At 43.4% G+C, this 26517-nt stretch overlaps 3 protein-coding genes across 4 annotated transcripts in view; 1 reads left to right on the top strand and 2 right to left on the bottom strand.

Annotated features, from left to right (window-relative positions):
- Window positions 1-1051, bottom strand: part of DCAF10 (DDB1 and CUL4 associated factor 10) — a 39909-nt gene extending 38858 nt beyond the window's left edge. The window contains exon 1 of the mRNA XM_054584640.1: window positions 427-1051. Coding sequence (XP_054440615.1) covers window positions 427-977 — 551 coding nt within the window. The 5' untranslated portion in view covers window positions 978-1051. The remainder of the gene's footprint in view (window positions 1-426) is intronic.
- A 6685-nt stretch (window positions 1052-7736) lies between these two features.
- EXOSC3 (exosome component 3) lies at window positions 7737-12638 on the top strand. The gene is made up of 4 exons (XM_054584963.1): window positions 7737-8300; window positions 9035-9184; window positions 10994-11145; window positions 12239-12638. Exons 1-4 carry the CDS (start codon window positions 7977-7979, stop codon window positions 12438-12440), a joined length of 828 nt encoding a protein of 275 aa, XP_054440938.1. The 5' UTR covers window positions 7737-7976; the 3' UTR covers window positions 12441-12638.
- Window positions 12639-13648: 1010 nt separating this feature from the next.
- Window positions 13649-26026, bottom strand: TRMT10B (tRNA methyltransferase 10B). 2 transcript variants are annotated; one of them, XM_054584966.1, is made up of 9 exons: window positions 25969-26026; window positions 22212-22414; window positions 21663-21771; window positions 20908-21032; window positions 19267-19419; window positions 18088-18166; window positions 17584-17651; window positions 14726-14849; window positions 13649-14147 (listed from the first exon to the last, which is right to left on the bottom strand). In XM_054584966.1, the coding sequence occupies exons 2-9, from the start codon at window positions 22395-22397 to the stop codon at window positions 14041-14043; spliced, it is 951 nt and encodes a 316-aa protein (XP_054440941.1). In that variant the 5' UTR covers window positions 22398-22414; window positions 25969-26026; the 3' UTR covers window positions 13649-14040. The 2 variants fall into 2 exon arrangements, with proteins under 2 accessions (XP_054440941.1, XP_054440940.1); XM_054584965.1 differs by lacking the exon at window positions 25969-26026 and adding an exon at window positions 25661-25763.
- Between the last annotated feature and the right edge of the window lie 491 nt (window positions 26027-26517).

Below are 26517 nucleotides of genomic sequence, written 5' to 3' on the forward strand. Positions count from 1 at the left end.
AGTCACCGGATACATACAGGGCACCTGCAGGCTTTCTACCCTAGACCAAGCTTACGTGAGAAAACCGCAAGCCTAGGGTGACAAGGAAAGAATGGGCATTTATTCAGTGTATTTACTGAGCATTTACTGTGTGCCAGAAGACCCCAGTTCTACACTGGCTGTGACAGACCTGCCGATGCGGCTTTAAGTCGTTCCCCTACAAAGAGCCTGGGCGTCCTGAAAGTGAGCAAGTGAGGCCCCGGGCGGCCTAGCTCAACGGGCCGACTGGGGCCTCCGACAGCGATAGAGCACTTCAGAAAGAGCCCGGGGCAGGAAGGCCAGCAGTCCCAAACGGACACGCACAGCCCGACCCCGGCCGAGCCAGCGAACCCTGGGCAGCCAAGCCAGGCGGAGGCGGGTACCCGCCCTCCGAGGGGCCGCGCTTACCCGTCGGGCGAGTACTCGAGGTTGAAGACGGCACCGTGGGTGCGAGTGCTGAGGTACACCGAGTCCGCGGGATGGATGGAACCATAGAGGTTAGTCATGGTGCGGAAATTGTCCCGCGCCGGGTCCACGAACAGCCCGCGGCCCAGGCTGCGCTCTCTTAGCCACCCAAAGAGCCGGGCGCCAGGGCCGCTCAGGCTGGCGCTAAGGCCGTGCCGGCCCCGGCTTCCAGCCCTGCAGTCTGGCCCGGGTCTCCGGCGCGGTGGCGAAGACTGTGACGGCTCTCCTTGGGCGGAAGCAGCAGAGAACTCCAGAGCTCCGGACTGCCCAAGCTCCCCAGCGCGCGCGGCCGGGGACAGCGAGGGGCCGCCAGGACTGCGAGGGCTCCCGCGGGGCGACGGGGGAGGGGCTGCGACAGCCCCGGACTGTGGCGGCACCGGCGGGGAAAGGAGCGGCCCGGCAGCGGCCGCCCGTCCCTCGTGAGATGCCGGCTCCTCAGCCCCGGATCCGGCCGCCCGGTCCCCTCCGGGGCTCCTGGGCCCGAAGGGAAACATGACCAACGCCCCCGCCCCCGGCTACGGGCTGCTGCCCCGCCGGCCTACAGCTCAGCGCTCCCGCTCCCGCCGCCACTTCCGGCGCGCGGCGGCCTAACCACGCCGGCTGGGAAACCAGCGCCGCCCCTCGGCTATCATCCGCTGGGGACCGCGGAAGCAGGAACACTGAACGACCGCGGTGTGTGTACTACTAAGGATGCCCAGGGCCCGGATTGTATGGGACAGTTAGCATCTGTGCTCCGTGTGCGACCGTCAGTCTATAGTTGTCAGTGGCTGTGTGTGGCTACGGGTGCGTGGGTCTGACTAGTCGAAGAGGCTGGGCGTGGTTATGTACTGTTGTCCCCCTCAACACTGAGATCAGTGAAGGGAAGAAATTGCCATTGTAGGTGCAGGTCACACAAAGTGAGTGTCATAGTATACTGCCTGCTCAGCCTGGGAGTCTAAGGACTCGGGTAACTTCTGCACTAAAGGCCCGTGGCTGGTACAGGAAATGAAGGCAGATTGGTGTCCTGAATATCTGCCCAGTTCCCAGTTACTGGCCAAGACTTTATCAAGGCCAAAAACCTTCCTCTCTGAAGGAAGGAGCATGTATACCCAGCCAATTTAAAGGGGAGCTAGAGACCTGAATCAAATCTACCTTACACTCACCAGAACCCAGGGTCAACTCCGCTTACATCTGCCAGGCAGGGCATGGAGGGCAAGAGAGATGCAAGGCCCTTCACCACTGCTGTTGAAGATAAAAACAAAGAACTCTGCAGAAAAGGGTTAACAGGAACTGGGTGTTTCTGAGGAAGGGAAGGAGAGTCTTCAATAAAGGAGAGCTCGAGGTACCTGGTGGGGTACATATGGGGACTGACAACTCTTCTAGGCCTTGATCAAGAGCTATGTTGCAGAAAGCTTGCATTTGGTGACCAAGGGAACATCTGGAGGATTTTTTTTAAAGATTTTATTTATTTATTTTTAGAGAGAGGGGAAGGGTGGGAGAAAGAGAGAGAGAAACATTGATGATTGATTGCCTCTCACATGCCCCCAACTGGGGACCTGGCCCGCAACCCAGGCATGTGCCCTAACTAAAAATTGAACCAGTGACCTTTTGGTTCACAGGCTGGTACTCAATCCGCTGAACCACATCAACCAAGGATAAATACAACCATTTAACAAGGAATTGATTCCAAATCACAGTCTATAAAAATCAATTCCTATGTAACAGTATTTTTGAAAACAAAAAATAATTCCAACCTAAGTTCCTGAAATTCACAGATATCAGTTCACCAGAAATGTCAAAGCATCCTCTGAACTCCTTTGCTCCTGATGCTCTTTTTCAGATCGCAACAGAAGTTAACAATTAGCAAAGGTTTCCCGTAGCCTCAGGTATCACATGTCCCTGGATACCCCCAACAATTAGGATGTATCTCATCAAGCAAACAGGGAGCAATTTACTAATTCTTTCCTGTCCAATGACTAGATGTTATAAAAAAAAAAAACCACACAAACGAAACCTACTTCCCAACTGATGTCTTCTAAGGCAACACGCCTGGAATGTAAACAGTGGCTTTTCTGTTCAGCCTTTTATATTTTGAGGACAACTTACTCACTCCTGATATCTTTGACATCATTAGTTCCATCCATCAAATAGAATTATTTGTCAGGAAGAAGATTGACAAAATGAGCAAGGCAGTTAGACATGGCATAAAAAACTGAAATGGTAGATATATCCCAGGCATCTTCGTGGTTGAAGCCATGCACCTCAAGCTTTTCGAAATGGTCATATATTATGTCATCAGCTTGGGAATAGCGAGTGCAAACTCCAGCACTGCTTTTTTCCAAACAGGGAGATCAGACTCTGCAGTCCGCACAGACTGCAAGGAAGCATGCAGTCAGAGCAGAATCTATTCATCACAATACAGCCAATACAACACAAGGCCTGATGAAATAGGCATTAATGAAAAAATCCAAGTTTAGAGTAAAGGGGCAAAGGCAGGGCAAAATAAACTTTCCAGATGGATAGCTAGATCAAGTCCAATGGAATGCACACTGGAGCCCTAGCTCAGCACCACATTCACCAAGAAGTCTTCTTTATTCAATATAAGCACCTCTGTCTCTTCCAAACACCTTTGGTATCAAAACTATCAGAGCCAAGACTCAGAGACTCCTAGTACGTAAGGACCCCAGTCCCAAATCTTTTATTATGAGAAAAGTGAAGCTTAGATAAGTATCCCTTTACTTCCCTAAGAAGTAGTATTTTTATTACCGCCAACATTTTATTGGCAAAGGAACCAAAGCTCAGAGAGATGACGTGTATTCCCCAAGGTCACACAGCTAGAGAGTGACAGAGTTGGGATCTGAATCCTAGTGTATTGGATTCCAAAGACTATACTATACTCATTAGTCTTGGGGACAGAAAATACTGGAAACCACTAAATACCTAAGAAGAATAGTTCAGGAAACCACGGTGTGACAATACACCCTACAGTCACTAGGGAGGCAATGCCTGTAAAACTGATCCTGGATGAACAAAGGTTTGGCAATTAGGCAGGAAACTGTCAGCAGGGCAAATGGGATGATGTGCTATTCTCTAGGGGAGCAGTTCTCAATGTCTGCACTCAGGTGTGGTCAGGAGGGAAGTTTGGGGGTAGGAAGACTGATGACCCTCAACCTCGAGAATAAATGCAGAGACCAGATATTTCTGTTCCATGGTCCAGAGAATCAGGAATTTCACTGTAGGGATCAGTAGGTCATTATAAGCTTAGTGACAACCCCATGTTCACTGTGTCATCACCCTCAATCCATTTCTCTGGGAAGAATTAGCCTGACCTCTGATACCCAAGGGGCCTGACTTTGGATGAGGCAAGCAAAAGGTAAATATTGGTTAGGGGATTAAGACCCATTTCACAACCAGTCTTAATGAGAAAGAGTAAATGGAGGCAGTTCCAAAATGGGAGGCAGACAGGCCCATGCTTGGGGCCAGCAGCAAGAAATAAAGGAAAACCTACAAAACTGGTCTGAGTCCATTAGGAATAGTTAGTAGATAGACTAAATCCATGCTGAAAACGCAAACAGTGTAATGTAACAGAAAGTATGCAAACTTTGAAAATGGACTCCGCCACATTCTATATTTTAGTTGCATGCCCTATGTTGTTACAGCTCTGAACCACACAGGTAAAATGGTTATAATAAGGCACAATGTAGAGGGGGAATTGTGTGCATTTGAGAGAATGTATGCCAGGGATCTAGCACCAAAGCTGGAACTCGCCCAGAAGCAGGTGGGCACAATTATGGGGACTGGAAGGTAACTCAAGCAATGGGACGAGCTGGAGGCATGTGTGTGTTCCCTGCGCCTTACAGTGGCATGGACTTTTTCCTTTTCTCAGGTTTGAAGAGGCCCGGAAACTTGCACAGGGGTGGTGGGCACTAATGTGGTCAGAGAGCCCTGAGTTCGTGGGATACACACCGCACTGGTGCTGTGGACAGCCACACTGTATGAACCCCTGTTGACAAGGCTGGTCACCATGACTAGTTCCTTGTCAGCTTTGCTGAGCTGGCCTGGGGAGGAGGAGGAAAGGAGACTTGTCCACAAGCTTTGGATAGCAGCTCAGAAGAACCTAGACAGGCTCAGCCGTATTTGAACAACAAAGTTGTGCACCCACCTATTCACCTACCCATTCACTTTCCCATTCACTGTCAGTCCCTCGCTACCAAATACCCAATTTTATTTTCTTCTTGATACTTAATGATGTTTTTTACATTCAATTTGTTCTTTTATTTTGTTTAGCTGTTCATTGTTTTCTCCTCTCTAGAGCATATTTGAAAGTCTAGGCATTTTTCTGATGTGTTCACCACTGTACCCCCAGAGGAGCACTTGACATGTAGTGGTTGCCTAGGGAAGCTGTTGAATGAATTAATAAATTTAAGAAATATTTTCTGAGGCCCATCAGGTACTGGACAACCACTTTTTAAAGAAGAGGAAAAAGAAGAGATGTCCTAACCTCAGGAGACCTACTATTTGGGGATAGGCAGAGGCAGAGAAGGAGGGAATCCACTTTGGTCCCTGGCACCATTCTGAGGGCTTTACACATATAACCTCATTGAATCCTTATGCCAGCTCTGCAGAGTGGGCATGAATGCCATCTCACCAGTAATTCCAAGGCTCTGAGACATTTAAGTACTTTGTTCAAGTTCACGAGCATTTTTTTATGACAGAACTCAGATTTGAACATGTCTCTTCCCACTAGGGCAGAAAATCTGTCGAAAGTATGAAAAGACAAGGCAGACGGCACTCTCTATGCCACTGGAAAAGGAAAGATGAAGGAGCCTGTGGGAGTTTAGGAGGCAGACTCATCGTAACTGGAGGCAGGTGAGATGGACTATGAAGAAAAGTTAAGGTTCACAAAGCATGGAGAGGAGAAAAAGCATCCTGGGACACCACAAAATGTGAGCAAAGCTAAAGAGGAGAGATGTCATGAAACCTGACTATTGTGGAGAGTAAAATACAGCCCACTCAGACTCAAACAGACTGAATATAAAAAGGGCCTGAGGGAAATGAAGCTGGGAAGCTAGGCTGGTGTCAGACCATTGGGAGTCATTGTGACAGACTGTTTCCTAGCTTCCTTTAATAATAAAATCCCTTAAATTTAGCCAGGTACATGACCACACAGCATCCCTTGCAGCTAGATGTAATGATGTAACAAAGTTCTTGTCAATGGGATATAAATGGAAGCAGTGTATGACTTCCATGTCATGACCTTAAAGGGAACGGATGTTTGTCCACAACTACCCCTTTCTTTCTCTTTCATAAGGGATATTGATCTGTAGTTTTCTTTTCCTGTAATAGCTTTGGTTCGATATAGGGTAATACTGGCCTCATAGGATGAGCTGGCATGTGTTCTCCTACTTTTTGAAAGAGTTTATGAAGAATGGGCATTAATTCTTTAAATGTTTGGTAGCATTCACCTATGAAGCCATTTGGACCTGAGAAAACTCTACATTATTGCTGTTAGTGATGAGTTTATTGATCTTATAACTTTATGAGACCTTGGGATAGTTATCAATGTACTGCTACTCAGTTCTAAACTCACCTTTCTCTGCTTGTTCTGAGAAAATGGATCTGGGCCTTTAACATAGTTTTCCTTTGCTATGTATCTTGAAGATAAGCTTTTCAGGTAGAAGGCCCTGCAGAAGCATTGAAGGAAGAATGGGTTTTGCTTCATGGCCCCAGCATGCTCTCTGGTTAATTCCTGCATCAGGGCAGCTTCAGCCATCCGTTTTCCCTAGCACCTTATCCAACAGTTTTGTAACACACTTCCAGATGACACCTCCCTCGGATTAGCTTTCCTCAGCACTCTCAAAGTGCTGGCAACTTCTGGAGGGTTGATTTCTAGCAAGTTCTACTTGTACAGATTCCCAAGCACTTCTTGCCACTTAATGAACCATAGCCATACCCTCTCTAACAAGGTCTCAGTCAGTTCTTCCTAGGGCAAGGGGCTCTCCTTGGGTGCTCTATCTATGTACTGGGGTAATTCCTGGTCCTTATATCTGCTTTTCTTATAATCTTTAAAACTCTCTTTAGTTCTTCTTAACCAGAATTCTTTGTGATTAAAAACATCTGTAGCAAGTAGATGCTCATTTGTGCAGTGATAATTCTGAGCATTTATGTTTAAATCCTTTACCTGGATAAAGATATTAGCATTCCTTCCATGGACTCTTGCTATTAATTTATGTATATAAATCAGCATGTAGTTAATTTGTAATTTTTAGAAACCAGTGAACTAAAAAAATGTTAAAGGTTCACTCATTTAGTACCTATCCTGGCCCCTACCTTCCTCCTTCCCAAAGGGAGGTAACCATTTTATAGTCTGTAATTTTAGGTCTGACACTCTGATCAGGCTGTTACAGCACCCATAACACTTGTTATTCTCATGTAACTGACCAAGATCAGTTCTTACCATCTGATTGAAAAAACAACAAAATTTACATTTTAGTTGACCTCTTCATCAGTTCGCACCCCAGGATGTTGCCAGATTTGGATGGGGTGTTAGAGATGATCTGTCTTAAACATCCTAGAAATCAAACAATGCACATTGGAAGCAGATGCCTCAAAAATAAGAGCAGAGCCAAGCCTTTCCAGTCCCCAGTAGCTTTCACCCCTGCTGGGGAATCTGACCAAAGAGCTATTTGGAAGCACCAGTTAACAGACCAAACTGATTTCAAGTAAAGGCCCTAAAAATCTGAAGAATATACCTGAAGTGCTATGGATTTGTAATTCAGCTGCTTCTCACATGTGCAACTAAAGTGTGCTCCAGAGAAAAGTAGCAGCGAGGATTTAACTAGGCCATGTGGGGGTAGCTCAGTTATGTAGAAATGTGCATATGATATGTGTATATTTGTAGGGGAAAAAAATCTAGGGAGAAATACACACTAAAATGTTAGCATCCATTTATCAGGTTATTACCTATTTCGTGCCAGACTCTGGGTGACAAGTAATAACTAGCAGAAAGCCTAGCAAGGGAGACAAACGGGGCAAGACAAATACGTTTTATTTTTTCATTCTTTGTGTTTTCCACAATGTGAATAGGTATATTCTTTAGCAACAACCAAAAAGGTTTTATTTTGGAAAAGGAAAATATTTTTCATTTTGAGGGCGGAGTAGGAAAGGACCATCCCGGAGCCCCTCAGCTCACTTCCCATTGTTCCCACGGAACCATTTGTGCCATCGTCTTGTATCCGACGGTGTGACCCCAGACACCGGAAGTAGAGGCATGGCGATCGACTCGAGCTGAATGCTTCCCGTACGGACCCGCGGACCGATTGCAGGATAGGCAGCAGGCTGGAGACAAAATCACAGCCACTTTTGGGGCACCTATCTGCCCACAAGGATCTGGCTTCAATGACGTAGGCTCAAGTCCGACAGACAGCTACTGCAGAAAACGGAAAGACTTGGGCGGGCTGACGGTTGGACGCAGTGCCAGAAGCGGAAGCCGGAAACTTTTCGTGGCGACCGGAATGACTGAAACGGCGGTGGTTGCGGCCGAGTGCCTTGCGGGTGGCAGAGCACGGGCGGCGCGCTCTGTGCTGGGCCAGGTGGTGCTCCCGGGTGAGGAGCTGCTGCTGCCCGAGCAAGAGGATGCTGAAGGCCCGGGAAGTGCAGGGGAGCGACCGCTGAGTCTAAATGCCGGCGTTCGCTCCCGGGTGCGCGTTGTATGCGGTCCGGGCTTGCGGCGCTGTGGCGACCGCCTGCTGGTCACCAAGTGTGGTCGCCTCCGTCACAAGGAGCCCAGCGGCGGAGGCGGCGGCGGCGTTTACTGGGTAGACTCGCAACAGAAACGGGTGAGATGGGACTCCGGACGGGTGGTACGGCTGTGAAAGTGGTATCGTATCCCAGCTCTGGGTAGACTTCAGGGAAAAGGCAAGGAGGGCAGAGGCAAGCCCTGGAGACCCTGTTAAGGCTAGCCTAGAGCCACCATGTCTGTGCCCACTTCTGCGTCTCCTTTCGAGGAACTGTGACAAACTGGAACGTGGCCTGAGAAGGGCGACCAGGAGATAAAGGAGTGTGGCACATGGCCATTGTCTTCAAAATCCAGAAGATTAGGAATAACCAGGCTTATCTTTAGAGGCTCGATTAGTAGATGTCACAGGGAGCTCAAAATTCTCTAAGAATAAGTAAGAACTTTCACGTAGGGAAAACTGTCTTACAATGAAATGGCCTTCCTTACTTGCAAGGACCCTCTGTGCCACTGGATTTAACGCGCAAGCAGAGGCTAGGGTCGTGATAAGGATGCTGAAGAGGTATGGGATACCAGCTCAAATGAACAGACTTTAGAAGCTGTAAACTTGAGAGTTTTATGACGTGGTTGTTTTCCTTTTACTAAAAATGGAGTATGATCAAGTTTTTGTAAGATTTGTATTAAATTGTAAACTTGGATTTCAAAATATTTCCTAAATATCTCCAATGACAAACGTAATAAAATAACCATTAAGGACTTGCTGAAGATATCTTTCAAGATATATTGGAAATGATTGTCATTTATCGTTGTTCTCTCATTCTAATTTTTTTTTTGTAGTATGTCCCAGTAAAAGGAGACCATGTGATTGGCATAGTGACAGCTAAATCTGGAGATATATTCAAAGTCGATGTTGGAGGGAGTGAGCCAGCTTCTTTGTCTTACTTGGCATTTGAAGGTGCAACTAAAAGAAACAGACCAAATGTGCAGGTAATGATGGTAAAAGTTGGCTTCTAAAGAAGGAAAGCATCCAGAATTCCTAAGGCTACCTGAATTGTCTCCAAAGCATGACCTGTTTTCCCAGTTCTATCGGATGATCTCTGAGCATTTGTGTGATCATTGCAGGCTGCAAGAGTTCATTTTGTTGCTTCAGCTCTGGGACTAGAGTCACGTACTTATGTTATACTTACTATGTTGGGGGAAAGGTTATATCTCTTCTCTCCATTGTTAGTCATTGGACAAGGAATTAAGCCATTGGCTTAGGGAGGAAGGAGGGACACATGGTGCAAGTTGCCATATCAGCCGTCCATTTATCCTGAGTGTAGGTCCTGGAAGTGGCATCTGACAACTTCAGTTATATCTGTGTTTCCCAACAATCCCTTTTTGGAGCTGACAGAAGAGTACTCTTGTTTCCCCAAGTTTTCTGTTTGGGCTTTTCAGGTAGCATAGCCACACTCTTCCTGTGCACCCAAACCAGAAATTTGATGGTTTCTTTGCCCCTTCTCACTTACCTTTCATGTGTCTTTTGTTGCTTAATCTCACTGATTCTATTTGATTATATCTCTAAGTGCACTCTCGCATCTCCATTTTGCAAGTTCAGGCCTCAGGTACCTCTTGTATGGGGTTAGTCAGTTACCTCATCATTAATACCTATGTCCATACACTGTTAACCCTTCATCCAAGCTTTTGAGAGCTGACAGCCTCACACACTCCCCTTTCTTCAAAGCCTACAGATTTGCTTGGCATTATACTCCAAAAGTCTTCCCTCATCCATAATTCCATCCCCACACAGTTATGCTTGAACCACACCAAACTATTTAACAGCACTACCGAACTCATAATTTCTTGCCCTTGTTGTTTGCTCATGCTGTTCCTCTGTCTGCATTGCTCTATCTCCTTTTCAGCTGTGGAACACATATTCATCCCTTAAGACCCAGGCCAAATACCATGTCTATAAAATCATCCTTACTCTTCAATCACCCTTTCCTTATAACTGCTCTAGCACTTAACTAGATTTGGCCTGAATGAAGTTTGTTGTTTATATGTACATCCCCATTGCCCTCCAAGGCCAAATATTTCTGAAAGGCAGAAAATGTTTTGTTTCTTTCTAGTTCCTATAGTCACCAGTTTAACAGGTACTTAACAGAACAAGTTCACTCTCGATTTCTTTAATTCCATCATTTTGAAGTTCAACTCTGTGAAGTTTTAAAGTAAATCTTGAGTGGAGAAGTGTCAATGAATTACCATTGTTCCATTTTGCTTTGAATAATAAGCATGCTAGAAGTTTCTCCTATCCATCAATCTTCCATAATTCCCTAGAGCAGTGAAAGTTCTACATAATAGAACTTTCTGTGATGATGCTAATGTTTTACATCCACAGTGATTAGTGTGGTAGCCCCTCACCACACATGCCTGTTGAACCTTGAAAGGTGGTTAATGCAACTGAGGAACTGAATTTTAAGTATCAAATTTTAATTAACTTGAAGATGAATTTATATAACTACATGTGGGTAAATGGCTACCATATTGGACGGTATATTCCAGAGAGTATTTGTTTTCTGGCTTTGAGACAGCTCCTAGTCTAAGGATTTTCTGGTGGGCAAAGGGGGAAGGTACATGTGTGAATGTTGCCCTCTTTTAAGACCCAATTCCAGAGTGACTCAGTCCTGGAGTGCAGTCATTCCCTTAACCACAAAACTGTATAGGTAATTGGCATTGCTGCCCAAGGGAAAGAATGAATAGTAGCACCCGTAGAATGGTTTGCTCATAGAAAATGATGTTTTTTAATTATCATTGTAGGTTGGAGATCTCATTTATGGACAATTCGTGGTTGCTAATAAAGATATGGAACCAGAGATGGTTTGTATTGACAGCTGTGGACGAGCCAATGGAATGGGTGTGATTGGACAGGACGGCCTGCTTTTTAAAGTGACTTTGGGCTTAATTAGAAAGTAAGTCCCGATGCCTTCTGGCTGGCCTGCCTTTTATAATTATACCTTCTCAGAAAGCCAGCTGATGTTTGGGATTTGGATTCTTGGTAACAATGTCTGAATCTCCTCAAAGTTAAAAAAAATCAGTATCCATTTAAGCACAGTTGTAAACTTATGCATTTGGTCCTATCCTCTTAGTATGAGTACATTGAATTCAGATGTAGTTGGTATTGTAGTTTCTGTGTTGATATGAAGTTTGGGTTTTCCTCCCAGGTGTGCTGTTCCTTATAGCTGATATACTCAGCCCAAATGTAAAAACTGGTCTTTGCCCCTAAGTCACTTTAATACATATGCAATTTACAGTTGTACAAAATCACCAAATTTCTCTAGTAATGGGAGCCAGTGCAGCTAGGCTGATGTAATCTTCAGGCTTACGCAAACCTTCACAGAAGGCTCCTGCTCTTCTGTCCTGGTAGATGTAATAGTTTGCAGAGGCAGATTCTCTTTGTTAGGTGTTTACACCTTTACCTACCCAAAGCTGTGCCCTATTAAAGGGTTTTAGTTTTAGATTCCAAAGTTGAGCTATCTTGCATAACTCTTTGTTACTTATTCTGCAGATTTGGAGAATTAGTTCAGGTCATTAGAGAAGCATATTATTAACTAAGCAGCACCCCTGTGGTTTGAAAGGATTAATGCTTCTCTTCTCCAGTAGTGAATTTAATACTAGGGATTGACTTACATGGTTAGGAAAGTAAGTTAAGGTGTTCTTTTAGCACTGTGGATAATAAAACAAGATAGAATTTTAAAGAATCGTAGAATTAAGGTGCTCTGGCAATGTAGGGGAAGAACTTTATACATTTTTGGTAAAGTAGGCGACAGAGGGTCAATTTTTGGGGGGGGAGGGAGGGCGTGGAGGATAGCCTGGCGTTGTGATGTCTGATATACTGGTAAGTGTAAAGCTTCTTAGAAGAAAAGGGGCAGCACATGTGCCTTGCTCTTGGAGTGATGGTGGGGCTTTTAGCAACTATGAACTGCCCAGAAAAGGAGTCTCCTAAAGGAAAGTTAGGTTATACCCTACCACTTCATTAAAATTTTTTTTCCTCTTCCTCACCAGGCTGCTAGCTCCAAACTGTGAAATCCTACAGGAATTGGGAAAACTCTACCCACTGGAGATAGTATTTGGAATGAATGGAAGAATATGGGTGAAGGCAAAAACCATTCAGCAGACCTTAATTTTGGCAAACGTTTTAGAGGCTTGTGAACACATGACATCAGATCAAAGAAAACAAATCTTCTCCCGATTGGCAGAAAGTTGATCTATATGGACTTTTTTAGGGTCAGTTGAGCCAGAGACTGTGGATTCCCTGGGGAAAATTTTTTTTCAGGGGCATCTCTCCCTATTAAACCTTCAGAAGACAAGATATTGTCTTATTAGAGTCTTAAAAAAATATTTTTGTAAGTCACTTGTTGCCACCCATGTTCTTGTGGGTGAGAAAAATCATTATAAAATAATGGTGTATTTTTTTTTTTGTTCTTTACAATAAAGTTTACTAAAAGTATTACGGTTTACTTGGTGTTAACTTAGTTTTGCTAGAGCAGTTTCTGTAATAAACTGGAAGTAAGCATTAAAATGATTTTTTTAAATTTGATTTTTAGAGAAGGGGAGGAAGAAAGTTAGGGAGAGAAACATCAATGTTCAGTTGCCTCTCACATGCCCCTCACCGGGGACCTGGCCTGCAACCTAGGCATGTGCCCTGAATGGGAATCAAACTGGCAAGTCTGGCTTGCAGGCTGGCACTCAATCCACTGAGCCATGCCAGCTGTGGCAAAATAATTATATTCTGATAATAATAAAACATGTTCCCCAAAGAAAATGTAGAATACATAAAAAGTACAAAGAAGCAAACAAAAATCACATGTAATCCAATTATTTAGTGGTGAGTATGTAACAGTTAACAATTATCATGTGTTCACATACCATGTTCCAAGTGTTTTGCTTGGAGTAACTCATTTATTCCTAGTAATTGCAGAAGACACTTATCCTTCTAGTGCAAGAACCTGAGGCAGAGATTTTCACTTGGCCTATATTCTCAACCTCTAGGCTCTGAAGGATACAACAATACTCCCACAAATTGTCCTGTAAGGAGGCTAGTTAGGAGAAGCCCTCCACAGCCTACTTGGAACAGGAGATAAAATAGGAGCCACAGGTGAGAAAAAAATTCAATGGGGGCTTAAAGTGAGCTACGATGGGACACGCCGATTCTGAGCAGCACATGTACAGCATATTACTGAGTTCGGAAATTCAGCATGATCAGAGGATCCTGGACAAAGCTGTAACTTTATGATGCCAGTTTAGTGAAAATTAAACTTCTTGATATCACAAGGTTAGTAAGCTATCTCTAAAGAGTACACAAATAGATGTACAAAAATGAACACATCAAAAGCCATGTAGTTAAAGAGCTAATTCCTTATGTAAAGTTTTTTTAAAGAAGATTTTATTATTTCTTTTTTAAAGAGAGGGGAAGGGAGGAAGAGAAACATTGGTCAGCTGCCTCTTGTACACACCCTGACTGGGGACCGAATCTGCAACCTAGGCATGTGCTCTGACTGGCAATTGAACCAGGGACCTTAAGACCTGTGGGATAACACCCAACCAACTGAGCCACACTGACCAGGGCTGTTATGTAAACTTTTTACTTGAATCAAGATAGATTGGGCACTTCCCTGTGATCCAGGCACTACATGAGATACAAAAGAGCATAAAATATGGTCCCTGTTGTTAGTAACCTGTGTGCTACTCAAGATCCAAGACGTCAAGTAGAGGCAAGTGTGTGCCCCTGCCACCATTTGCTCTGTTTTTTGGTCAAGGCCCCTTCAGCAACTTCATCTCCTGCAGCTGCGATTGTAGGCTGTCCATCATTCCACTGAGTTCTGAAGAACATAGCCTTTTCTGGAAGAAACTCCCTTCTTCAATGCTTCAGGCCAGTTTTGAGTATCAAAATAAGTGGACAGGATATCAAATACTGTTGGAAGGGTAAACAAAAAACACAGTGACCACACACTAGAAAAAGAAAACTAGCAGATAACTAATGAGAAAAGGGTATTTTGGACTATTTCTTTCCACAAACCTACTCTGTACCACCCATGGTATTAGATCCTGGGGAGACAGAAGCAAAGATGCAGGCCCTGCTTGCCCACAGGACCTCAGTTTACACTGAGAGAGAGAGCCACTGGACAATGCTGCAAAAGACAGGAACACGGAGGAGGGGCCCGGACATGGCCTAGGGTGGGGAGAGGGGCAGCCAAGATACTTGTGAACTGAATCTTGAATGACAAATAGGAATTGACTGATTAATGATAGGCTAAAGACAGCATTCTAGGCTATGGCAATAATTTCAACTGTATTTAACATAGTTGGGAATTAGCAAGAAAATGTAAAATACTTTCAAGAGGTCAGAATATATGTCACAAAGTGCATCCAATAAAGTCTGAGCACATCAGTATTAGGGGGAAACTGCGTCAAAGGACATTCATACTTAAACACAATGCAAAGCAACACCAGAACTAATAACATGTTAAGTGTGGGCCATGTGAGCAGCACCTTGATTGATAGTCAATATCTCCGAATGATAGTTTTTCCCATTCTGGCGTCTGACCATGTATTCCTGGATTGGCAAGCGGGCTGTCTTGACAGAGTGTTCTCGAGCCTTTTGAAATGTCACCTTCTGTAAATCACAGTTAAATATTTTTCTTTTAAAGATAATTCATGAAGATATTCTCATTGTAAAATGCATAGCAAATTGTGAGAACCCCCAATTACCGCTACTCTTAATTTCCATCTGTAATCGTAATTAATGATAAGTATTAAAAATAAGTAGCCTGCAGATAATTAAGAATACTGCAGAGAATGAAGAATATTTACTTGTCTCAAGTAAGAAACGGGTGACAACACCTCACTAATTTGGGAGCCATTTATCCACTATCTTCCACTCATTACTACTTACAACCAAGAAGGAAGTAACGTAAAGGAGGTATATCTGCAGCCACAATCTGCATCCAAAAGTCTGAGCAGTCTAGTCAATCAGAGGAGAACACGCCTAGCTTTAACTCACTAAGACCCATTTCCAGATATCAAGTTTTCAGTTCATAGCCAACTGGTAGCAACGAATTAGAGATGAGAGAGACAGGACTCAAGTCAGGTACACCAGCAGCTGCAAGACAGCATTAGGCGTGAGAGCTAATGCTCCTTTGTTGCTGTTGAGAGAGAAAGGGCTCTAAAAACTAAAGAGGAGTTGCAAGAAGTCAAAATGTCCAATAATCTAAGGCTGCTTAGGGTTAAATTTAGAGAAAAGTAACTGATGTCTCTTTAAAGATATCGTTGAGCCATGAACTGAATTTTAAACTGTATTTGCTACCTTGTAAGAAGCTGGAAAAGGTCATCTATGTGTTTGCAATTTCAGGATCAAAGAGAAAGGTTTAGGATACTGGGACAGTTAACATACTAAGGTTTGGAAGAGGCCTCAACAGACTTGGACCACCCATCATCCATATTTGTTTATCCTCTATGACCTCTCTCCCAAGCGGCCTCTAGTTTTAAATGGACAACCCTTGTGACAGGAAATTCATACATCCTGGGGAAACCTATTCCAATTTTGACAGTACCAGTTAATAGGAAATTCTTGATATTGAGGCAAGTTTTGTGTGTGTGTGTGTGTGTGTGTGTGTGTGTGTGTGTGTGTGTTTTCCTGAGACTTCCACTCACTAGCCCCAGTTCTGTTCTCCCAGGGCCACACCAAGCAAGTCAGATGGCCCTTCCACAAGACGGCCATTCAGATTCTCGAAGGCAGGGGTCATGTCTCTATGAATCCTCTTGTCTCCACACTCAGTTCTGTCAACTGTCCTTGACCGTGACTTAGCTTTCAGTCCCTTCATCATTCAGGCCAATGTCTTCTGACCTTGTACTAGCTTGTCAATATCCTTTCATTTATAGTCCCATAATTGACTGGCCACCCTACCAACCATACTAAGTATGGTAATAGCGTGAAGCAGGCCTAGCACCTTCTTTGTTCTGACACTGGGATTACTTCCCTCTCAGACTCAAATGAAACACAATTCCAAGAGAGAAGTTCTGTGAAGGATAACACTCCTTGCATATATGAGCTATGATTGCTTTAAAAAGTTTATTCCTTTATAACCACTTTGAACTAGCGTATAGAATTCAAAGTTAGTAGGAGGCTTAGATGCTGCCCTGAAGGAGATTACAGTCTGGTGTTTGTTTTCTGAACATTTAAAGACAAAATGACTCCTTTGAATAAATGTTTTTCTTAGCATTTTCCTGTGAAGAAGTCAAACTCTATTAACAACCCAGAAGTTCCATTCATCTGACAAATCTCTGTGCCAGTTATTTTCCAGTTTAAATGTTAGTGAGAGGATAATGTGTTAAAACTGTGTATCTATAGATCATACTCACTGATCCTCTACCCTTTGGTGCCTAAAAAAGGGGGCTGTCACTCTGCTGTGGGAGACAGCATTTAGCTGTTACGGTATGTCTTTTTAATCTCCCTTAATTTAAAACAGCCCCCCCCCCAACTATTTGTTTTTATTACACTGATTATGACTATGAAGTCATGAAACACTGAGCTTTTTAGAATAAATGCAATTCAGTTAAATAACATCTGTGTTGTGTTTCATTTACATATATAAAAAATATGTAAAATACACTCACACTTGTGAAAAACACACATATACAAAAAATATACCCCAAAATAGATACTTGTGTGATCAGAGGCTGTATCAAGAGGGACACACAAGAAAAGAGTGGTTTTCTCAAGTGGGGGACACTGGGGAACAAGATTTATTTCTCACTATATTCCTTTTTATACATTTAACTATTACACCATTCTTTATTATCTATGTAATGTTAATTTGTACATACAAACAAAATTCTCATCAAATATTTATACAATAGAAACATATAGAAAAATTCCAGTTATCCCAATAAAATTCCAATGTAAGACAAGAAATCTGGACAGTACTATTGAGGTTGCGCTTCTATGTTGGCAGGGAAGATGGACTAAGAAGGAGCAAACTACTCTCTCACAAAGTACAAACAGCTGCTAAGAAGGCTGAGTCAATGCTTCCTTGGTCAAGATCAGAGTGATCCTTACAGAAATGAAGAGAGGAGAGAAGAAAGGAGTTCAACCATGGCTACTGAGGTAATTACCAAACACTCCGCATTGCGGTTCCTGACTGGATTCTGTCAGGTCAGGATTGCTGGCATTGCTGATGAGCAGAGAGGGAACTCACAGGTGGGAGGGCCAACCCAGGCAGAATAGGCTCCTTCTTCGTATTCCCTCTGACTTTTTTGGCCTTTTGGGTAAGATTATTACAAGGTAGGTGCCTCTAAAAGTAAGCGCCACTTCTCAAACTACAGTTTTTCAGCCTAAAATGTATACTTACCTTCTGGATGCTTTCATCCACAAGTCCACCAAGGATGTAAACTTTGTCTAGATCAACATCTTCAAGAGCTAATAAAGAAATGAAGGCCAATGAGATCAAATCTGTTTCATAATTCTAAATCCAAAGAGAATAAAAGGAAAGAATGATAAAAGTAGAAACTTAATGAAATAGGAAACAGATAGCAGATTTACTAATTCTCTGAAAAGACCAATTGAATATATAAATCTTTGGTGTATCTGATCAAGAAAAAAAAATTAGTCGATTCAAATCAACATTAGGAGTCAGAAAAAAAAGACAAAATTAGAATTACAGAGGAATGTGAGATAATTAGAAGAAAATATGAAGATCAACTTAGTATCAATGAATTGGAAAATTACATTGAAATAGATGATTTTCTGGGGAAAAAAATGTAACATTGGTCCAAAAAGGATCCATGGAGGAAGCCGATCCGGGAAACTAGCTTGATACAATGGGCTACAGGAGGCTGTGCAGTAAAGTACATACCATGTTCTGAATCAGGAGTCAGGTACACAAGGGTTTCCAGGGGGAATAAATTAAAACAGTCTTCCTCTGTTATGTCTAGCTGCAAAATACAAATAATCCAATGTACCGTGAACTCGGTTAAGACACAGCTGCACTTTAGCAACTAGTTATCAGACATCTAGTTTCGATCAGGCTTGGCTGTAGCTGCATCAAGGGGCTACATGTCTGACAACCTGTTCTCAGAAAATGCTCCGCTGAGGAGGGCAAGTGGAAAGGCACAGATGTTCACCCCTACAAAATGAGACAGAGTAACGAGGCCATACCTAACAGGCTTAACAGGGTGCACACGAGGGAGGGGGCAACACCAGAGACAACTTTCCAGTGAAGGGAATGCTGGAACTGAGCTTCTGAAGAGGTGAGCAAAAGAAGGGAGCACTCAAAGTGGAGGGAATGACCCCAGAAAGGCCTGAAGACAGGAGAGCAAGGGGACGCCGTGGCCCTGAGAGTGGGTCTGCGGTTCACATACAGGAATCATCAAAGACAAGAGAGGAAAGTGAGGCTGGAAATGGCTGCGCTGCAGCGGGGACTGTGAGTCAGTAACAGTGACCACGACCGCCTGCAGCACTGCACAGGGCGTCCCCACACTCACAGCCTCCGTGGCCCTCCCTCAGAAAGGCCACTCTGCCCCCTCTCAGCTACATAATGCAAACACACAGGGGCATTTTTAGTGGTATTTCTTAGGAACTGCCCTGGATTCTTGCCTGTATATCAATCACTACCCTTATGAGATGTGAAGAAAAGAGTTGAAAAGTAACTTGGTATTCCCTAAAACTCATCTTAAATCCCTATTACTCCCTTAAGGATTCTTTCTCTTCCTCCAAAACCCATGTTTCATAATTCTGCATTATCGAGAACAAGAAAGGAGTCACACCATTTCCCCAAAACATTCCTGGAGTACGCTGGCTAGTATACAATGTACAGGAAAAAGCATACAGTCCTAGATACTTTTTGCCAATGTGGTTGAAAGAAGAAAAAATGTAACTATAAGAACTGATGAGCAGGTCTTAATTCTTTTAGATTGTAATAATGAAAACACATAATTTTTATACATACAAAATATCAAAATTGAAAATGTCAAAAAATTACCCTACAACCTATTTTTTAGGTAACAATTCAAATATTATGCAAAATGAGGCTTACCAGGTAACTAGAAAATCCATCATTCATCCTCAAACACTCTTCATAGAGGGGACTGTCTGTTGTGAATCCTGTCAGGCAGATCCAGAATGGCCTGTCAGCTTTCCTATTGGAGCCATACAATCTCCGGATCTGTCCAGCGAGTCTACTGAGTTCCTTCAAAGAAATAAGAACAACTTAGGGTGTAAACATGCCCTCCTCCTAAATTCATTATCAACACATGGTTACTCAGTAAGTGCACTGAGTGCTACTCTGGAAAATCTTATGAACTAGAATGACCCCTTTGCTCCAGGAGTGAGTACATGCCTGAGTGTGTGTTACATCCCCCGGCATCACACCTTCTGGGTGAAAGCTGAGGTAATGATAGTAGCCCAGAAACAGTGTATTAAGGGAAAACCTGAGATTTTTCCTCCTTTAGGACCTGCCATTATATACCTAATATGATATCTGAAACTGTTCTTTTAGCTTTTATCTGAAATCTTACCATGTGATGTTTACAATTAAAAAGAAGTCCATCAAATAAACTTGGCACTTTCTCCCTAACTCCAAGAGATCTAATAGAATTGGAAGTTTCCAGCCTGACTCAGAGACCTTGCAATCTGGCCCGATTTGGTTCAGTAGAGAAAAAAGGCTTTGGGTTTGATTTAATCTGATATCTCAATATAAACAACAGAAAATTCTTGGTTGACCTTTTCAGAGGGCTATATTTGGAGGTTCCATGTACGAACCGCAGCTCTTCAGTTTTATTTCTCTGAAAACCAGGCAAGCCCTAGCACATACAACAGGGGTACTGGAATGTAGAAAGGTTTATTTTGTGGGGTGAGGCCTAAAATTCAGGCCTGATACTGTGTGCTGCATTGACATCTGGTGAAAGTGGATGGGCCTTGAATGGCCTAACTCCAAGTACCTCTCCCATTTCTGTTCCCATGGATAAGGTCCCCTAGCTAAACAATCCTTTTTATCAAAGGGACCAGGTCTAGTTCCTGATTATCCATGAGGAGTGGGTTTTAATTCCCTGCCAGCCCACAGAATTATTCCAATAGACCAATCCCAGCTTCCTGCATGAATCGGGGGCACCCACCCTCTTGATATGACAGAGCTTGCTCCCACAGTCCCTGGTCGTTCATTCTGTTCCCAATGCAACCCCATGTGGCCCTGCATGGCGTGCAGTGTCACCCTCCCCCAGGGCTGAGTATGTGTGACTATAAGCTGCTATCCATCTTATCTGCTCAGTGTTGAGTGCCATGTGCTCAGCCACCCCCAGAACCCAATCACTGAAACACATACATTGCAGAAATCTCCCCACAATATGTAACCAGGCAAATTCCTCTGCCCAGCAGAAGACCAAAGATTTCATCTCTGGAGAACTGAAAGTGAAAGGCTCCAACGAGACTGGGGACATCATAACCACATAGGCAAAGGGTTGATCCCAAAACAGAATGTAAGGTAAAAATTTGCAGACTAAACCGAAAGATGTCTATTCTCTTCCTGAATCTTTACGACAGCCATCTTGGAACTTAGTCACGTGAAGGAAACTAAACACTTGCTGGTTTACTACAGAGTCACAGAAACTCTCTGTGAAAGCTGCTCCCTTCTGGACTTTCCTCGTGTGAGCAGGAATTTGGAACTTAGTGGATGTTCTACCTTCTTAGACATGTGGTGGGTCATACTTAAATCGATGCAGAGTCTTGGTCCTGTGTGTTTGGCTTCCAAAAGTTTCTCCTTGGTTAAGGATCTCAGAAAACGTTTGCTGTGCTGGGGGCAGATGCCTAGAGTAGAAAATATCAGAAAAAAATATAAGTGAGAAAACAGAGGAATATTCAGTACGAAGCACATTTCCCCAGCCAGGTGAGTACCACTTGCATAGGAACAGAAACTAGAAACTCGACACTTGTGCAAGGTATTCATTCATTAGTCAGTTTAGGTAGAGGAGGGGGACGATGGCTGTGGGCTCTGGAGCATGTTGCTGGATCTCAATCTCAGTTCTTTCATTTATTACCTGTATTGTCTGAGGCATGTTATTTAATTTTTCTGAGCCTCAGTCTCTTCACCTACAAAATGAGGGTAATAAAAGACCTACCCCTTAGGGTAATCCATGTAAAGTTCTCAGCACTGAACCGAGCACACAGCACTGAATAAATGTTGGCTATTTGCTGGCATCATTCCTTCTAATTCTGAGCTTATAAACACATGTGTATGCTAGATAGTTTATATTTGAAAGCGAGACTTCAATTTTGTTTTTTTTGATACTTAGATTTCCAGCAAAATAAGACAATAGGGCTCACCTCCCAGATGTTTGTTTTTACTTAAAAACAACACTCCTCTTCTCCTAGGAACATGCAGACACCAGTTTGCAAAGAGATAAATATAATTACATCAGTAACTGGATTTATTATTACCTGAATTTTCTACACGGTTGGCTTTTCTTCTTTCTTTTTCTTGTTTTCTTTTGCTCTTCTTTGCTGCAACTATCTTTTCCCAGTGTTTCTGTTTTCTTTGGACATTTTTCTTAGGTTATCCAGAAAACAAAATTGTTTGAGAACTTCATAAGCACCAAAAAGGAAAACGAATATTAGAAAGTTACTTATTTTTTTAAATTTAGATATAAAGTTAGGAGAGAAAAAGGAAGTTAGTCTTTACAACAAAAGTAGACTAGATTGTGTTTAGTAAAAGCAGAGCCCCAGAAGTCATGTGACATGAAAGGCCTAAAGCAGTGTTTAAATTTCCTGCCCCTTCTGAGGTGTATCAAAAATTCTCCTTGAACTTTTATTTACTTATCTTATGACACAAATGGAATGCAAGGCCTAAACCACTTAGTAAGAAATTTAGCCCTTAGAATAATACACCAAACGCGTTCCCAGTCTGTCTGCTACCAGTGTCTACCCTCAGAATAGGGGTCTCCGGGACATCCCATCATCTCAAAGCCCGCGGCCACCCACTGCGCTTACCGAGCGCCACACTGCACTGTCTGCGGGCAGGGCCTTCTTCTCCCTATGCTCACATTCCACGTCAATCTGTAGAAGCTGGAAGCTTTCAGAGACGCCATCTTCACCTGTGTCTTCTAGAATGGCTCGTTGCTCCTGCAGCATGTGGGACTCTGTTTTCTGAGCACTCCCTTCCAATTTCCGGTCCATGTGCTTAGTCTTCTTTCCTTTTCACCCAGGTTAGGAAAAGGCACAATTATGTGAGACATTATTTCACTTACAGAGGTATTCTCCAGTATCCACTTTACAAATAGTGTTTCTGTATTACTGAAAGAGAAGTGTGTAAATACTAACACAGGTTTATTGAAAAGCATGTGTGTCTTCCAGAAAAATGAATCAGCACAGAAACATTTCAGCAGTAAGGGAGCCAAATCCACTAGTCAGAAGACAAGCACAATTCCTGACACCTCAAAGGAACCCAATGACTTATTCACTGCTGCAGTGGCACAGAAAACCAAGTTATTTATGGCATTCTTTGAAATCCATTCATGAGTTGAGGGTAGGACAGAAATGACCAAAGCCACCCCCTTATATTTCAGTTTATTTTGAAAACTATTTCTTTAGCAAATATTTATTGAGCACCTACCATATGCAAAGTCCTGTACTAGAAACATCCTTGGAGGATGAAGGGCGAGTCAAAAAATATGGCAAAGAATGACCCAAAATCAACCAAGAATTATTCTAGGTTGCTGGTGATGTAACAACATTTGTATTTCTAAACTACCTATCAATTCCCTCCTCCAACTCAATTAAGTATGCCTGCAGCAGAAAGCCACAGTCACCAGTGAGAGCCTTTGATACCCTTCAGAAGTGCTGCGGTAGAAAAACATACAGAACCCCGGTTAGAGCACACTTAACGAACGTCACAATTTCAAACTGGTATTCAAAATCCCTGGAAGATATGAATAAAAAAAATGCTCTAGTCTACAGTTGTCACAAAGAATGGTACAACCGTTGCTCATGGCTGCTCCTCTGGGTCCAGTGTGCTACCACCATCTTAGAAAAAGTGTTATCTTTTAAAAAGTATACCTATGTAATATAACCCACATGGTCAAAGATGTACTTATGATGAAAAGTAATGATCCTCATTCTGCTCCCTTCCATCTCTAGCAGCAACCACTGTTAGCCAGGCTCTTTCACTTTTGGTGGTTAGCCCCTGACCTTGAAATCGTTTGTGTGCACCCTGACTTCTTGATTCATTAGCTTTGAACTTTATCAACTCCTGATGAAACACTAGAATTCAAGTCACTTAAATGAACCCCTTTTATTGTTTATGTTTCTGTTAGCTATGGTGGACTTTAAATTTTTTCTGAAGTGTAGTTTACTTACAGTAAAATGCAAAGATTTTTAAGATTTGAAATTTGTGTTCATTTCCCTGTGTAGGCTAGAGTTTACTTTTGCTTAAAAATCTGTCCTTTAATAATAAGTTCAAATTTTAGTATATTTATTTATATGATTGACTGTGTCACTATGCATTTATGGCACACACAAAATGAAATGGTGTACATAATATTTCTAGAGAAACAAGGAAAATACCAAGTTATTCTTAAAAATTTCAGAAGCACTGTACTGTTCACATATGAACAGTGATGTTGGTTATAAGTATCTTTTTAAGCAAAAGATATCCAGACCCCCGTTATAACAGTCCCTTTAGATGACTGAACAAACTGTAAGGCCAACCATCAGTGTCACCTACATTTTTCTGTATTTAGGCATTCAAAAAAGAACAAATGGAAACTTTAAGGTAAACTGGTCCAATACCTAACAACCTCATTTTATTAGGGGAAGAAAACAAACAAATTTGTTAAATGAATGCTAGTTGGTTAACAACCACGTGCTCTCTTCCTCTCCGGAGCTCCACAGCATTTTGCATTCTTATTTGTGTCTGTCAATAAATATTCATTGAGATCCTCCTCTGTACCAAAACCTTTTGGGGAATGACTGGGAAGCAATGAATTGGATGTTCTCACTGGGGAAGGTCTGGCTGAGGAGAAAAGAGGTAGGGTAACGTAGCTGGGGGCTGGGGCGCTGCAGAGTTTTGTTTGCTGTTTAGAAACCTAGAAAGTCAATGCTCATCTTTTCTCTGCTACCAACCTGAACTCCTTTTCAGGAGGGACTGTGTAACTACACCTACCTAGATATTAAGCAGTTCAAAGAATCTTGCAAACAGCAGTATTTAAATATATGTTTGTTGAATAAACTAAATTTTACCAGCGGTGCCCCCATTCCCTTTTTTCCTATTCCACTCTTTGTATCCCTGACCTCTCCAAATTCCTATAGTCCCTGAGTGTTTTTCAGACCAGGAACTTGGGACACAGTGATGTTGAAAATCAAATGAAGCAACTCCAACCACTACCAGAAGAATCTGTAATAAAGCATATTGGGCATTCATGAGGGTAAGGGACCACATCTTTTTCTTCTTTGCATCTTCAGTGCCTAGCACAGGCCTGGCACAGAATGGAAAGCTCAGTAAATACTAAATCGAAGCTTACCACCTAGCAATCCTCAGAAAGCAAAGGTGAAGGGGGGCATCACAGAAGGACAGATCTATCAATCCATGTGAGATCTATGCCCACATGTAGCATTTCATTTCTTTATTTAAAAATGTTTCCTGAGCCTCCGTTACAGGTCCAGGGCTTGGTACTGGGATTACTCAAGTTAATTAATCATTTAACAAATAGTTACTAAGCACTTTACATAATAGCACATCCTGAGGATTTGGGGATGATGCTCATTCTGTTTTCCTGGGGCTGCAATTATCTGACACAGCCTTTTATGATAGCTGGTCTGCCTGTTTCCCCACCAGATTACAAACCTTCCCAGGGATGAATTCACATGCACACCCTAGCACTCAGTACTGAGCCTCACAGAATAAACGCATCCTAAAGGATCGGCAATCGTGTCACTCTTGCGCTCAGAACCATGCTGGATTCTCCACTTCACTTACAGTGCACAGCCAAAACCCCAAAATCCTTATGATGGCCTGTACTTACCACTGAGGTCTACCTCCCCCATCTACTGTCCTCTTCCATCTGACCTACTTTCTGTTCCTCAAACACACCAAGGATATTCCCACCTCAGGGCCTTTGCATTTGCTATTCTCTACATCTAACACTCTTCCCCCTAGGCAATTATACAACTACATTTCTCACTTCATTTAGATTAGCACTATCCAACGTGGCATTTATTTTACTTAGTTTTTGTTGGAACTTCCCCATTCTTATAATGTAATCAAGTGTTCTGTTTGCTTTGTTCACTACTGTATCCTCCAGGCCTAGAAAGGGGCTTGGTACATAATGGATGCTCGATAAATAGTAGCTGAATTAATAAATTCCCACCCTATTCATCTCTGAGTTTTCTAACCCAAGTCCCATCTAATGAGCATATCCCTGGGCGCCTCGCGAAGGACTAACCTCTGTTTGCATTCTCCAGCCATTTTCTCATTCTAAATTTTAGTCCACAGAAGCTGCTGCACGCCTCAGGCACCTTCGGCAATGGAACACCTAGACCCCAGGCCCGAAAATACCCCGTCTGTGGGCCCCGCCTGGCCCACAGGCTGAGAGTGCGAAAGGGGCTGGTAGGGAAAGTACCAAGGTGTGGGACACCGCGCCATACAACTGTTAAACGCTGCTGCCCGGCAGTCTTTCTCGGGAAAGTCCGCAGCACTATCGAGACAGACCCTTCAGCTCCCACCCCAACCCCCAACAAGCCTGGAGCCTACCTGATCACTTCTCCCGGCTGCAGCGCACGTAGGGCCCCGCCTCCGGACCCACTTCCGGGTCCTGCTCCCTTTTTCCGAATGGCATTCTGGGAATTGTAGTTTTCGCCTGGCGGCTCGGTGTTCTGGGATCGGAACCTGGCTTGGGTTTCCGAGCCTCACCCAGGCACTAGGGAGCTCCGTCCGCGGGAAGTGTTGCCGCGCTTCTCGGAGCATGTTTGCCCGACTATTGCATGGGACTACAATTCCAGCAGCTTGCCGACCTACAGGGCTGCTGCAAGTGACCAGGCGCGTTAGTGGCCATCAAGGACTCGACATTGTGAAACTGGGCTGAAACCAGACTTGAACCACTTCTCATCTCTCAGCCTAGGTTCCTTGTCCTCCGCTGGGCTTCGCCACAGCCAGCAAGGCCCACGAGCTGACACAGCCCTTCCCAGAGCACACAATCCGCTTCACCGTCCTGGCTGTCCAGGCTCACAGCGGAGATAGCTGGGCCAGAGCAGGTAAGGAGTGAGGCTAGCCTCTGGCCACTCCGCCTTCTCCATTTCTCCT

The sequence above is a fragment of the Pteronotus mesoamericanus genome, unplaced genomic scaffold, assembly GCF_021234165.1.
Source record: "Pteronotus mesoamericanus isolate MK-2021 breed Mesoamerican mustached bat unplaced genomic scaffold, CSHL_Meso_final contig_78, whole genome shotgun sequence".
Taxonomy (NCBI): Eukaryota; Metazoa; Chordata; class Mammalia; order Chiroptera; family Mormoopidae; genus Pteronotus; species Pteronotus mesoamericanus.

Bases quoted from the DNA above. Each gene is read 5' to 3' on its own strand.
- EXOSC3 (XM_054584963.1), top strand. From the start codon at position 7,977: ATGACTGAAACGGCGGTGGTTGCGGCCGAGTGCCTTGCGGGTGGCAGA. The intron at 8,301-9,034 runs GTGAGATGGGAC...TTTTTTTTGTAG, and splicing joins TAGACTCGCAACAGAAACGG to TATGTCCCAGTAAAAGGAGA. The intron at 11,146-12,238 runs GTAAGTCCCGAT...CTTCCTCACCAG, and splicing joins ACTTTGGGCTTAATTAGAAA to GCTGCTAGCTCCAAACTGTG.
- TRMT10B (XM_054584965.1), bottom strand. From the start codon at position 25,691: ATGAGAAAATGGCTGGAGAATGCAAACAGAG. The intron at 19,420-20,907 runs GTAGAACATCCA...ATTTCTTTGAAG, and splicing joins CCCACCACATGTCTAAGAAG to GAACTCAGTAGACTCGCTGG. The intron at 14,148-14,725 runs GTGCTGCTCACA...CCCTTCCAACAG, and splicing joins GATATTGACTATCAATCAAG to TATTTGATATCCTGTCCACT.